Consider the following 14,925-nt stretch of genomic DNA (forward strand, 5'->3'; position numbering starts at 1 on the left):
ACTGTTCCCTTTAACTTCAGTTAGCTAAACTCCTGTAATAATGTTCGTAAAGCACTACGCAATAACAGTTACGTAAAACGAAAGTGTTAAATAAATGGTAAGTAATAAATGATAAACTAGGACATTAGCAGAGATACAGCCTCAGGGACTATGGTTAAAAACCAGGAACACTGTAGGAACACTATGTTCTGTGAAAGCATTAGGACTATTACCTCTAAACATTTTTATGCCATGTCCTGCCATAGAGTCTTGTGCTCCAATGGCCCCTTAACTACTCTTTAAAAAGAAATATAAAGCCTCCTTTCCTTCCTATTTGATACTATAAGACTCTCCATAGCCTTAAAGAATTAAACAAATGTTCAAAGTTCTAATTATCCAGTTTGAAAAATAGCATTTACTCACCTATGCAACATTTGTGGCAGCCTTTTGTATCAGGAATCTTTGTTGTTAAAGCAAACTTTCTGAAAACATAGGACAATATAAATGTACTCTACTGCGGTGGTTCCCAAACAATGATCTGTGAATTAGCTGCATCAGTCAAGCAGCTTTAAAAAAAACAGTCTTGGATTCTGACCCCAAACTATCTCATTTCCTAGGACTGAGGCAGGGCCTGGAAATTTGTATTTATAATGCTTCTACAGGTGATTCTCCTGCACGGTCAAGTTAAGGAAACACTCATCGTTTGCATTCTATATGACATGCACTTTGGTGTAAATTACCTTTCAAAATTAAAACAAAGGAAGTTTTTTTAGTGGGCAAGGAATACTGGCTGTTTTAAAAATAGACACTAAGGCCCTTCACTCCCAACAGAATTAAAATATTTTGTACCTTGGTAGTATGCGGTCTGGAAACCTATGAGTTTGAATATGGGCAGCTAATCCTGGTTTTTTGGCTTGTTCAAACAAAGCTATAAGATTATGAGAGTAGAGTTGAAAGGTTTTTCCTATAAAAGAGAAACATGTTACTTTTATTAGAATCTTTTACAGCAGAGAAACAAGAATTTTCAAGCAAAAGAAAACATAATTACCTTCTAAAATAAGGAGTCCAGAAATGTTCAAAGAGCCAAGCAAAATAGAAAAACACATACAAAAAAACAAACAAAAAACAAACACAAAAAAACACAACACCCAGTTAATACCATTTTGAAGGATAAGAGAATTTTAAGAAAGCAGATAACTGCATTTTCTAATGCACAAATTGGGTATGTTCTGACTAACAGGTGTTCTGGGCAGAATATATATAAGCCTTAATGAAGCCAGCACAGAAAGAAAAACTGTTAAACACTGTTATACAGAGGACTGACTTACAATGATGCACATGTGAATATTTTAGTGTAACATGGAGAATTCTGTAAAACTATACACACTATCTTTCTGGGATAGACCTATTTATTAGTAATTTTTCAAAACACCTCGGATTAAAATTAATTGTGAATGAAGTCTTATAAATATAACAACAGATTAAAATACTAAGAAAAGTAAAGAAACTAATATTGTATGCTATAATACAAGGATAATGGAGCTACAATTTCCATACAATCAAAACCATAGCTGTGTTAAGCAGGGGGAGATAAGGGAAGCATCTTCTGATTCCTCATTATATATGGTATGGTACTATAACAACATAAAACAGTATTTGTCATTTTACTATCAGAAAACATACACAGCTGACCGTTGAACACAAGTCCAAACTGTGTGGGTCTGCTTGCTTACACATGGACCTTTTAAAATAAGTACAGTATGGTACTATAAATGTATTTTCTTTATGATTTTTCTTAACAACATTTCTTTCTCTAGCTTATTTTAAGAATGTAGTATATAATACATATAACATACAAAATATGTGTTAACCAACTGTTTATGTTATCATAATGCTTCCAGTCAACAGTAGGCTGTTGTAGTTAAGTTCTGGAGAGTCCTAAGTTATGTAGGGATTTTCGAGTGCACCAGGGGTCAGTGACCCTGAACACCCACATTTTTCAAGGGTCAAATGTATATGATATAATCTTATGCTACAGTGTTGAGTCTTATCCTCAATAGAAGTCTTTGTATTTTCTCGGAATGCAAACATTCTGTCTAACACCATACCACACCCTTCTACTCTCCATTGCCCCCTTATATACATAGCTAGCTACCTTAACTAGAACACGCATGTAATATTTATGTGTGCACATCCACACAAACACAGACCCATAGGCAGAATCATGTTTTCTTCTGCTGAGCTCTGCTACTTACCTTCATTAAGTCAACTAGAATATGGAAAGATCTAATTTACAGGCTAATTTTTCCCCATTTTCCTATAGTTATTTTATAAATATGTAAGATGTACTCTGTGTGATTTTTTTTTTTAAGTTTATTTATTTATTTATTTTGAGAGAGAGAGTGAGCAGGAGAGGGGCAGAGAGAAAGGGAGAGACAGAATCCCAAGCAGGTTCTGTGCTGATAGCACAGAGCCTGACACGGGGCTTGATCCCATGAACCATGAAATCATGACCTGAACCAAAATCAAGAGTCAGATGCTTAACCAACTGAGCCACCCAGCTGTCCTGTCTCTGTGTGGCTTGTAAGCTTATATCCAAGGACAGGTAGGAGTAGGGATAGAAACAGAGAGTTACAGGAAAGTGATTTTACATGTATACAATTCAGAGTTGTTAAACAGAATTGGGTTTATTTTCATAATAGTAATATATTAATATTTTGGTAATAGAAATAAAAAAAACTGGGGGGAAGCATAATTAAAATCAAAGAGATTAAGTACTCTTACAAGGACCCCAGCTTTTTAGAAGTCACTTATGTGCAACCAAATAATATGCTCTTTGTAAACACTGTCATCAGCTCAAATATACAAATTTCTGAAGAATCTCTAATAGGCAACGATTAGTGGAAGAGTTTAAATTATACACACACTTAAGCTATTTAAAAAAATTTTGTTTTTAATGTTTATTCATCTTTGAGAGAGACAGAGACAGGATGTGAGTGGGTTAGGGGCAGAGAGAGAGGGAGACACAGAATCCAAAGCAGGCTCCAGGCTCCAAGCTGTCAGCACAGAGCCTGATGCGGGGCTCGAACTCACAAGCTGTGAGATCATGACCTGAGCTGAAGTCAGACGCTCAATCGACTGAGCCACCCAGGTGCCCCAAATTATACACACACTTAAAATTATGAAAATTACATTTCTTAAATAGGCCACAATTCATAATAATCTGCCTATCAGTAAGGCTGTGTATCAGCACTGATGCTTTAAAGCATAAGTAGCTAGTGGTGCCTGGGTGGCTCAGTTGGTTGAGCATCTATATGACTCTTGGTTTCAGTTCAGGTCATGATCTCACGGTTCATGGGATTGAGCCTTGCGTTGGGCTCTGCAATGACAGTGTGGAACGTGCATGGGATTCTCTCACTCCCTTTCTCTCTCTGCCCCTCCCCCTGTGTGCTGTCTCTCTCTAAATAAAATAAACTTAAAAAAAAAAAAGCGTAAATAGCGAAAGGTACACTCAATACTGAAAAGCCTGACAGTACAGTAAATAAGAGTCGAGTTATAATACATACAGAGAACTGAACAAAATTTGAGAAATACTAAAATAATTATTCTAGATAGAGAAAGGGGTGAATGCTATTTTAATAGCTGATAGCATTAGGATTATTAATTAAGGGACAGAGAGAAATAACTAACTTTCCTGTGCTCTACTATTAGAATGAAAGTGAACAGCAAACCTCTAGTCACTTTAAAATGTAAAGAAATAGGTTTTAGTTGGTAAGAATTGCAAAAAAAAAAAAAAAAAAAAAAAAAAAAGGGGGCCTAAAATACCACCTACCCTATGTGAATTTTGTCAGCACACGTCTGTGCGAGTCTTCACTGTTTACTAATAAGCACTCTGGAGATCGTCTCATTTAATCCTCACAGCAACCTCATGGGCTGCTATTGTTAACATTGTCCACATTTCACAATTAAGAAGACTGGGGCCAAGAGAAGGTCACTTGTTCAAGATCACAGAGAAAGGGAGCAGTAAGATTCTCTGATTCCTTCCCTTCCACTGGTAATTCTCCATGGAAGGCACACGGTGATAGCGACAGTGAGGGCGGAGGAGTCTGAGTGGAAGGGGATGGCCTCAGGTAACAATCAACAGGATAGTCCTCAGGTGTTTACATCCTGGACAGGTTTGGGAAGTACTACCTTAACTGAACACAGGGTCCTTTCTCAAAGTTTCTTCCCATTCTAAGTTTGTAGAAAACATCTGCAAGTTGCAAAGTTACTACACATAGTAAAACAAATAACACTTAAAAAATAACGTCTATTAAAATTATCTTTCTCTTGTGTCAACTATGCTTTAATTAAAAATATTACATTTCTCTGCTTGTCTATGGTTTATTTTTCACATTATTTTCATTATATACATACCTGATAATGACATTAAAGTATTATTGATAACATAGAGCCAAGTACATTTCCGTGGAAATAACTATAAAGAAAAAAAAAGAAGGGAATTAAAATTCTCCAGTTTTCATTCCCTTATGCTTTAACATCCAATTCTAACAGTATGAAATAGTATAAAAATAACTATTTTCTACCTTTTAGTAAATTACAGAAACTTTACAAAAAAAATCTTGTAATGTGAACATGTAAAGAATACAATTTCATCTCCTTAAATATTTAAATCATAAACATTACAACTGAAGCCCATAAAAATTGATTTAAAATTACAAGACTTCTTTTACCCAATACACCCACACTAATTTCTTGAGTTAAAACTCCTAAATTACCTGTTCCATCGTTGCCTCATGTAGCTCATTGAGATTCAATGTGTAAATACCATCTTCAGTTCCAAAAATAATGTACTGATCTAAAACAGTTAAGATAAATCACCAGAATTTACTATCATTTTCTGAAATAATTAAATAAAATGGCTCTGTGCTTTAATGGTGTTGAGAGTTAGCTGGCCACCCACCCATCCGAAGAAAAATTATTTTCTAGAGTTCATGCCATCTTCTTTACATTTTTCTCCAATTCTGATCTTATTTTTAAAAGCAGATATATTCTCTGTTACTCATTCACTCTAGCTTTATCTTATATAATCCTTCCTTTCAACATAATTGTCATATCTTAAGATTTTTCAATGTAACTGTATTTTTGCCAGTATCTCAAATACTCTTTGAAGGACACTATAAATTAAATAGAAATTATAAATCATGACACACCAGAAACGATGAGCATACCTAGTGTCCAGATCTTGGTTCCTAAATATATTACTTTGCACTAGAAAGAACCAGGGCTGCTTGGAGAAAAGATGGATTCCAATTCTGGGGCAAGAAAAGTGTAAGATGAGCCTAGAAATCTTCCTGTGCCAGAAAGGTAGGAAGTGATCAAACATTAAACTAAAGAACATAGGAACTCTCCCTGCTCAAAAATTCTGGGACAATTTAAGCGCTAAAATAAATAATAATATTAATAGATCATATCTCCCTGAATAAAATTCATAAGTTCAAACTAATATAGGTACATAAATAAATGGAAAAGAAGAGAAATTGTCCATGGATGTCAGTGGATTGTCAACAATCAATAAATGCTAAAACCAGTTGGTTAAAGTCTGATGAACAAGAGGATATTTATATAGTCTCAATGTATTCCATATTACTTATCAAGTAAATACTAATTAATTAAAAAGGGAAAAATAGTCACTTGACAGTGGAGAAAGCTAGTGAACACCACCTTAACCAGATGGTCAACGTTAATATCACTAGTGTTTGGACAAGCTGACAGCATGTACCTTCTGATACGATGCACTAAGAAGAACACAATTCTTTCATATTCCCACCAAAAATGCATTACTTGATCTAAGTATGAGGACTCATCAACAAACCCAAATTAAGGGACATTCTACAAAATAGATAGTTCCAAAAATGTCAAGATCAAGAGACACAAAGAAAGGTTGAAGAACTGTTCCAGACGTGAGGAGACTGAACAGTTGTGGTAGCTAAATAAAACCTGTGATCCTGAATTAGATGTTGTTGGACTGGGGAAAAAAGAAGGGGGAAGACAATAAAGAATATTATTGAGACAATAATTTAAATATGGACTGTGATGTCAACTATACTTCAATCAAAAAATAAATAAATATGGACTATGTATTAAATCAATGATAAATTTCCTGATCTTCACAATTGTACTGTGGGTATGTAAGAGATGATTCTTGTTCCTAGGAAATACAAAATGAAGTACACAGAGCCACTCTTAAGTAATTCAGAAAAAAAATGCACATATAGATAAATAATAGAAATAACTGATGATTCTGAGTATAGAGGAGTTTCTTACACTATTTTTCTAACTTTTCTGTTAGGTCTGAAATTATATCAAAATAAAAAGTTACAAACACACAAAAAACCATTTCTTTACTGATAAAAATACTTTTTTTTTGTTATATTTCTAACAGTAGCATTTAAAGCAGATAATTATATGACTTGTCTATATTATTATGTTAAAGTGGAAACAAACATTTCCTGAACACCCTTTTTTGCCTACTCTGTTTGCTTATCGCCAGACACTCAGGTAGGCAGGCTTTTTCCTTCCTTGCAGTGAGGTGAGTAGTAACAGTATTTATGTTGTAAAATGATCACACTGAGAAAAGAGGTGTAAAGTTTCTTTCTCAAGTCATATAGTAATGACAGAGCAGGAATTCAAACCCAGGTCTATTTGATTCCAAATTTTTACCTCTATGTATTAGGTTTCCTCACTTTAAAAACATACAGTATAAATTTTTAAAAATAAATTTTGTTATATTGCCGTAATTTCAGATTTATAGAAAAGTTTTAATAGTACAAAGAATTCCTGAATATCCTTCACACAGATTCCACAAATATTACCATTTACCACTTTTGCTTTATCCTTTTTTCACTCTACACACACACATTTTTTTTTCTGAGCTGTTTAAGTTACAAACATGATGCCCCTTAATTCCTAAATATTTCAGTGTGCACATCTTAAAAAAAGAAAAACGGAAGTGTTATATAACCACAGTACGATGTTCAAAATCAGGAAATTAACACTGACACAATACTATTATCTACTGTAATGACTTCAACTGATTGAGATTATCGACTGTCCCAGTATTGTCCTTTTATATGACAGAAAATCCCTAATTATGGTTGCAATCACTTGTGGCTCGTCTATTCAGTCTCCTTTAATCAGAACAGTTCCCATATACTCTTAAATTCTAAAGGTTAAACCAAAACTCTTATCTACCAATTTAGGTTGTTGCAGGTATCTATACTATTTAGTCTCTAAAGTAATATTTTTAAATAACTTCAGTTCACTGACCATAAATATCTTTTTTCATAATAAATATTTTATTAGAGGTGTATGTAATTTTGTTCAGAAATTTCAGGGGCACCTGGGTGGCTCAGTCCATTGAGTGCCCGACTCTTGACTTCAGCTCAGGTCAAGAACATGCAGTTTGTGAGACAGAGCCCCTGTCGGGCTCTACGCTGACAGTGTGGGGAGCCTGCTTGGGATTCTCTCTCTCCCTTTCTCCCTGCCCCTCCCCAGCTCACATGTACATGTACAAGTGTGGGCAGGCGCGCACTCTCTCTCTCTCTCTCTCTCAAATAAACATTTTAAAAAAAAAGTTCAGAAATTTTACCTTTTGTATCAGGATGTATCCAAGATGTTGCACAATTAATTTTCAAAGGGCAGCCATCAAAAACTTTGGAAAAACATGCTCCCATCTTATTTATAAAGAAAGAAATGTTGACTTATTTGATTATGTAATTTTATATATTCTTAGAAATCAGCTAAGATTACAAAATGCTAAATTCACTCTTACTTGCATATGTTTATGGTTTCATTACCAAAATTCCTATTTTGCTATCATTTAACGACTTCTAACAATAGAGTCTCCTATTGTTGCCTTGTGTAATCTACTATTTCAGGGCAAAAATAACAAATTTACCAAAACATCTACATATGTCAGTTATCTATTTTAGGAATTTTAAGTCCCCACTTATCTTTAGGACTAACATTTAATAATGTGAAATAATGGATGATATTACTGAGCAACATCACAGTGATTGTAATTGCAGGGTTACTCTGTAATAGTGAAGCAGACAAAAAGACTAATATTTACATTACATATCAGACTTTTACTGAATAAAAAGGTATAATTTATAAAGCATCCCATTCATATGATTGGCTGAACCACCTCGGAGAGCCAGAGAACAAGCACTAAGATAAGCTTCCCCGTTCACTGTGTATAGTTCAATGTGAAAATGGCTTCAGGGGCAGAAAGGAATTTAACCCATATAATGAAGAGGACACAGTACTACTGATATCATCACATTAAAGTTAAACTGGCCTTTCAAGGCTACTCTGAGAACCCAGCTGCCATATTTACAAAAAGCAAAACTTTCCAATTTCTAACCAACTCACTCACATTAGGGTACATGATTTGATTCGTGGTGTATCAAAATGCATTTATGCCTTTGTATTTTATGAATCCTTCCATTCAATAGCTCAAGATACTTGACAGCAAATAAAAAATCTGCTGCTTCTAAAGAGATGAAAATTGGCAAGTAGTTCACATAAAAATATTCCTTACCAGCACTTTTGGAGTGGGTGGAAGGCCATTGATGGCTGGTTTCTGTGGGAAAAATAATTTTTAATGCTTTAAGATCTCTTAAGCCTTAAAAAAAACACCTATACATTTGGAAATTTAGTTATCTAATTCTTGAATTAAAGAGACTATGCCCCCTGCCCACCAAAACAGACACTGCCTCTCTATGATAAACACGGTAATCGTTACAACTAATCACCAAATGCCTGTTATGCCTACCGGGAAATCTCGCTTGTCCTTTTTCCGTGGTAACTGGGGTGCTTGTGCTGATCCTTCTGTATTTTCACTAATTAGTTTTGAAATACCATCACCATCTCCTAAAAAGAATCATGGTTAAAGCTGAATGAACATACAAATAAGTACCTTCCTTGAAAAATAATTTTCCCTTTCCCTCAATACTTGTTTTCCATTTGGGTGATCCTTTACTGGGAAATAGTCTCTACTGGCAGATGAGTTAAAGTATCTTCAGTGCCGTTCTCTAGGTTCAATAGAGGTAGCATTGCATCTCTAGCAGTGGTCTTAATCCATGTAAACAACAAACGTCTTTCCATATTGTGAGAAAAATGAAATCTGATATTCAGATATTCAGGCCTGATATATTCAAGGCCTTTCACAACTGAACTCCAATCTACCTTTTTAGTCCTATCTCCTAGTATACACCTTTCAAAAGCTCACACTTCTCCCATAGTATACTTCCAACACAATCCGGGTTGTCAGTGCATTTGTTCATTCTTTCTTGCTCATCAGGCATGCCTGTCAGCACTGGCTCCCACTAATGAAGGATCCATCCACTTTAATGCTCTGCAAGCCCCCCGCCCCCCACTCTCTACCCTATCCTTATCTTCCTGAAAAATTTCTCATCTTCTATTACTATAGTTAATTACTGTATGAGACACTTATATAAGCTGTCTTGTCTAATATTACAGGTACCCATAGAGTGTAACTTCTGCTACAGATCCTGAACTTCTGGAGGGCAGGAACATCCATTCATCATTCTAAGACATATCATATTACTTAAGAAATCAAATCAGGGTTCACTTGGAGTGAATCTATTCATAGTCTGCCCACGTGGAATTTTAAAGTAACTTCAGAAAGCTTTAAACAGTTAAAAGAGTGACCAAAGACATTCTTTAAAATATGAAAATGGCTTTCTTTTCAGTTTTCACTTCGATTTATTTACCCAGATCACAGTATCTAGCTGTATGCACTCCAGGACTGCTGACACTGCTAGCCATACCAATAGAGGAAGTCTCAGCTACAGGACCACAACTTGGGCTACTCTGTCTTCTGAGAAACTGGGGAGCTCTGTTCTCTGAATCAGGGCAACGTTTTACAGTTGATGATTTTTCTTCATCTAGGAGGTTGTCTTCAGGGTAGCTGTTTATCCTTGGCTGTGATAATAAGACATAAGAGTACTTTAATAAATTTGGATATGAAACAGTAACACTTCATTATCATTACCCACCTAAGACTTTAGGGGGTGGGGAGGTATGTGATTTTTTCTTTTTGCTATGTAATTCAACTCACTAAGCTAATTAAGAAAAATAAACAAGAGTTACTGTCCCAACACAACTAAGAATTTGCCATGTGATTTTTTAATCATCCCTAAGCCAAAACTGATATAATTTTAAACTGATAAAATTATGTAAACAATCCACAAACTATTTAATAAGCAGGAATAAGCAAGGACTTAATGAAGTATGACTCCATTGAAATAGGAAATTGCCATACTAAATGAGGACTGTAAATGATGAACTCTTTGTTTCCTCTTCATGTAGTCAAGTATTTTCTCAAATGAGTATGTGATTTTTACCTTTTTCTTATAGCTATTAAAATATTGTATTTCTCAGGAAGTTTTTTAATATATATTTTACATCTTTGTAATCCCCTCTTGAAAAAAACTGTATTTATCTAAAGCATATTTAAGAGAATTTTGAACAAATTCAATGAAATTACTTTTTAATTATTTTATTATTAAAAAAAGGATTTATTCAAAAATTTTAAGTCGCTCACCTTAGGAGGTAGGGGAGGTGGTACTGCACGTTTTGAGGTTGATCTAACACAAGGAGAAAAATGCAATTCAGATGGTAGTAAATGTAACATAAAATAGGGACTCTAATAAATGTGCATTAAAATTGTTTACATTCTTTAGATCATGATAAAGAGAATTTTTAAAACCTATAGAAAGACCTAAGACCTCATTATGTCAAAGTGTATTAGCAGGACTATAAAACAGATTTGTATAAAATGAATACAAAGTCTTTTTACTTTATGGTTATGCTCTGCATATTTAGTATGTAATAAAAATTAAACTTAGTAAAAAAACTGATTCCAAATTTTAGAGTTGGAAGCCACTGTGAATCATAGATTCAAGTGGCCATATCATCAAACCCTTTTTGCTAGCCCAAGTGGGGTACATAGATCAACAATATTGGCATCACCTTGAAACTTCCATATGTATCGTCTAGACCTATGGAATCAGAACCTTCAGGTGATCTTCCAGGCACATCAAAACTTAAGAATCACTGATCTAGCTCACTGGTTCCATACGCTTATTTATCTAGAGTTATTGTAATCAATTGGGAAGCTTTTAGGATTCTGAGATTCGAGTCCCAAAGACCGTATTCTGTTGCAAGGGTTGGCAAACTTTTTCTGTAAGGGGCCAGACAGTAGTAAATATAAACTTTAGTGTATACAGTGGTCACAAGTACTTAACTCTTTGTTATAATGTGAAAGCAGCCATAGGTAATACATAACTAATAAGCATGGCTGTATCCCAACAAACCTTCCTTATGGACACTAAAATGTTTATATAATTTTCACATATAACGAAGTATCACTCTCCTTTGGATTTTCTTTCAATTATTAAAAAATCTAAATACCAATCTAGTTTGTGGACTGTACAAAACATAGGCAGTGGACCAGATGTGACTTATAGGTCATAGAGTGCCAACCCCAGATCTATAAGCTGAATGTGGGGGCCGCAGAGATCTATACTTCCAAAGACCTCTCTAGCCAATGCACAGGCTTGGAACATCTCGGCCGGCCCTGTAACTTACCTGTTGAGGGAAGACAGGTCTAGAATATAAGTAACTATACTGCAGAATGGATTTGGGGCTTTGTGACTCCTACAGCACTTTTTCCCATGACATTATGTACCTCATCTTTCAGTAAATTAACATTACATCCACTAAGCTGAATTTAAAGAAGAAAACCTTAATTATCAACACATGATGCCTTTTGGCAATTAAAAAGTCAGAAGCTTTACACTGATATGAGGCAGAGCACAATTTTTTTTAAGAATGAAAATTAAAACTTATTAGAATAAATTGTTCCCACCCAATACTGTTCCTATATAAAGTAAAATATAAGTAAAATATTAAGTTAGCAAACAACTTACTTGCCAGTATTTGCACCATCAACAAAAGGATTCCATTGTAATACAAAGTTTGGGTCTGATGACACTCCCTGTGAAGGTAAAAATAGTTTAAAATGTTCTCTTATAACAGATATTAATCATTTTATTTGATTCAAGAAAATATTCATTGTCATGATTGTTAATCATCTTGGCTTTCAATCAATTTTTTAATCTCCAGTTAGATTTGCTGCCATTTGACATATTTAGGTCAATGACTCATTATCTGTTGACTGAAACTTAAGAAATTCCATAAACATACTGAATATAGTTTCAGTGTGACAAGCCCTCTTTACCAATGCTAGTATATTCCAAATAAACAGAAAAACATAACTCTGAATTATCTGCATCACTAATCCATTAGTGTGGGAAACGAAACATCATATTATTAAATTATCATTAATTTATTGGTGCTACTATTTTTTCCCCACTGGCATAGAAACTGTGAATTATATATATAGCAATATACACAGTAAGAAGAGTACTACTTCCAAATGTTAAGAATGAAGAGATCCATTAACAGAAGGCAATTCCTCGAAAAATTATACTTTACCGAAGCTTAAAAATAAAGTAAATGTTAAGGTAACATCTAGGCAACTCTGATAATACCTTGCTCTATTTATTACTTTTTCCTTTTAGATAAGAAAATGTTTAACTAAACAGTAACTTCGAAATATAAGAGCAATGGTTAAAAAAGAAGCTATATTAACAAATAAATATCAAAAACAGTAAGGTAATGCAAAAATATACTACAAACCTAACAGAGTCTGTAAGAAAAAAAAGATCCTAGAGCTTAAAGCTCAACATCAAATTCCATATATTTAATAACTTCAGGTAACTCCTTCAAAAGATTCAGAAAGGTCAATATGAATGGTTAAAATGGTATATTACAAAATGTACTCTAGTTAAAATATGCCTAACTATAAGCTTTTTCAAACTTTAATATGTGAAATACAGTATCAAAATTAATGCTTGAAAGAATATATAACTTTGATCCTTAGTCAAAGTTTACCTGACTGTAAGTTTTCTCAAATTTTAATGTGTAAAGTACTTCTGAAGTAATAATTCCTACCATTTCATCCCGTGCTTCTGTTTCTTTTCTCAGAGGAGGTTCGAACTGTAATTTGTCAACTGCAAAATATGTAACAGATATTCACAAACTCTATCTTAAAGGGTTAATTTCAGAAATGTAGCAAGAAGCATATGTATAGGGGAGAGGGGAAGGGGGAAAGAAGAAAGAAGACAAAATTTTTTCACTTTTTTACTGCAAGAGTACCTTTCTTTATATTTACCAGAAGAAGGTAACAATTTGGTAGCTTACTACAAATCTACTTAGTAAATTCTTTGTGTATGAGATTTAAAAAAGTTAACCAAAGTAGGTGACTAAGAAAACTAATGGTGACTAAGGGATTTTCTCTGTCTAGGCTGCACACTCTGTTCTAAGGCTACAACTTTATGGCAGAAATGAACCTCCCCAAATTACCTATAATTATCTAAAAAGAACAAACATTATTTAAATTAAATGTTACAATGGAATTCAGAAATTTAATATTATATTTTGCTCAATGTATATTTTATTTGGCCTACTCTTTTATATGAAATATTCTAAAACAGAGAAAAGGATAGCTTATTATCTACTCATAAAGTACACAGAATTTTAAAACTGTAAAATCTAATGACTAAAATATCAAAGAGAGAAAAAAAAACACACTTGCAGCATAGAGATGCAAGATCCCCAAATACAATCTTGGCAAATAAGATACATTAAAAAATCATTTTCAAAAAGGATCCAGCTGTCTTTATCCCTAAAACAAGATTTGTAAAGTAATACAAAGTACTTATATAATTCATTAAATAAAAGCATTGTCATAAAAATTTCCAAAGATTGAAGACATTTCATAAAACACAGTATCTACTTTTCAAAAATAACCTAAAATAAAAAGCTCTTTATTAGTGATTTATTTCTTAACATAAATAAAAAACATCTTAACTCAAAACCACTACTCGAAATCACTACTTCAACTCATTTGAGACAGAGATGAGCTAAAGTTTTTTATGTCACAACCAGAAATACTGGCAAGCAGGTCTAGAGATGAATCACAAGTGTGTTAAGTATGGTAAAGAAAGAGAAAATATCACTCTTTAATAATAAGAATTATATAACAAGCAAATTTCAATACTTAAAAAGAAATTCCTAGAGAAAATGAGTTTCATAAACATTGAAGATGTTTTAACACATAAGAAAAGTACTCTTCTAAAACTACTGTAGCCATAACTATGGCAAAGAATGCTGTATCATTGTTTTATGTGGTAGATGGGACCTGAAGTTGTTTTGTTTTAGAGAAAATACCAGCAGTACCTTTGGGTGCATCTTTGGTGTATGAAAATACAAAGATGGGGAGGTCTTCTATTATACATACTCATTTATCTCTGTAAGATGATGTAGGCTCTAGCCATAATACGGTAACAGGAATTGTATTTCTCCTTCTGCTTTAAACAACTAATACATTGGTGTTACATGTATGTGCGCATAAATTCTGTGAAGCAATTGTTTTGAGGCAGTGGCTAACAGATACCACAGCACTGTCCTTGAGAGAAAGGAAATACATGGTGGCAAGATCCACATTCACTCTGGCTTTCTGCCTGGAGGCACTTTTCAAACTAGGACGCAAGAAAGTGGAATCCAAAGAGAGAGTACCAGCCTCACTGGGTGTTGGAAATAAAGACTGAAGACTGGAGCTGCTTAGGTAGTTGGAATTTGAAGGGCAGAGTGCCAGAAATAAGAAAACTGCATAAAGGAGGAGCTCCAGAAATATGCCAAGAGATCTCTTTAAGTCTTTGGTTGAATACTAAGTTGCCCATAAGCAAACACGAGATTATACAAAGTACGTCAAAAACAGCTAGCAGAGGA

The 14,925-nt window shown here is 34.0% G+C and overlaps 1 protein-coding gene across 3 annotated transcripts in view; it reads right to left on the minus strand.

Annotated features, from left to right (window-relative positions):
- Positions 1-14,925, minus strand: part of MAP4K5 (mitogen-activated protein kinase kinase kinase kinase 5) — a 109,883-nt gene that overhangs the window by 15,853 nt on the left and 79,105 nt on the right. The window contains exons 15-26 of one of the 3 annotated variants that reach the window (XM_042989677.1): positions 13,087-13,145; positions 12,000-12,067; positions 10,613-10,655; positions 9,837-9,990; positions 8,819-8,916; positions 8,585-8,626; positions 7,631-7,715; positions 4,758-4,837; positions 4,396-4,456; positions 1,028-1,030; positions 829-943; positions 403-461 (exon numbers count right to left, since the gene is read on the minus strand). In XM_042989677.1, coding sequence (XP_042845611.1) covers positions 403-461; positions 829-943; positions 1,028-1,030; positions 4,396-4,456; positions 4,758-4,837; positions 7,631-7,715; positions 8,585-8,626; positions 8,819-8,916; positions 9,837-9,990; positions 10,613-10,655; positions 12,000-12,067; positions 13,087-13,145 — 867 coding nt within the window. Of the gene's footprint in view, positions 1-402; positions 462-828; positions 944-1,027; positions 1,031-4,395; positions 4,457-4,757; positions 4,838-7,630; positions 7,716-8,584; positions 8,627-8,818; positions 8,917-9,779; positions 9,991-10,612; positions 10,656-11,999; positions 12,068-13,086; positions 13,146-14,925 lie in introns of all 3 variants that reach the window. The other 2 variants (XM_042989675.1, XM_042989676.1) reach the window with 2 other exon arrangements.

Source organism: Panthera tigris, chromosome B3 (assembly GCF_018350195.1).
Source record: "Panthera tigris isolate Pti1 chromosome B3, P.tigris_Pti1_mat1.1, whole genome shotgun sequence".
In the NCBI taxonomy this organism is placed as follows: Eukaryota; Metazoa; Chordata; class Mammalia; order Carnivora; family Felidae; genus Panthera; species Panthera tigris.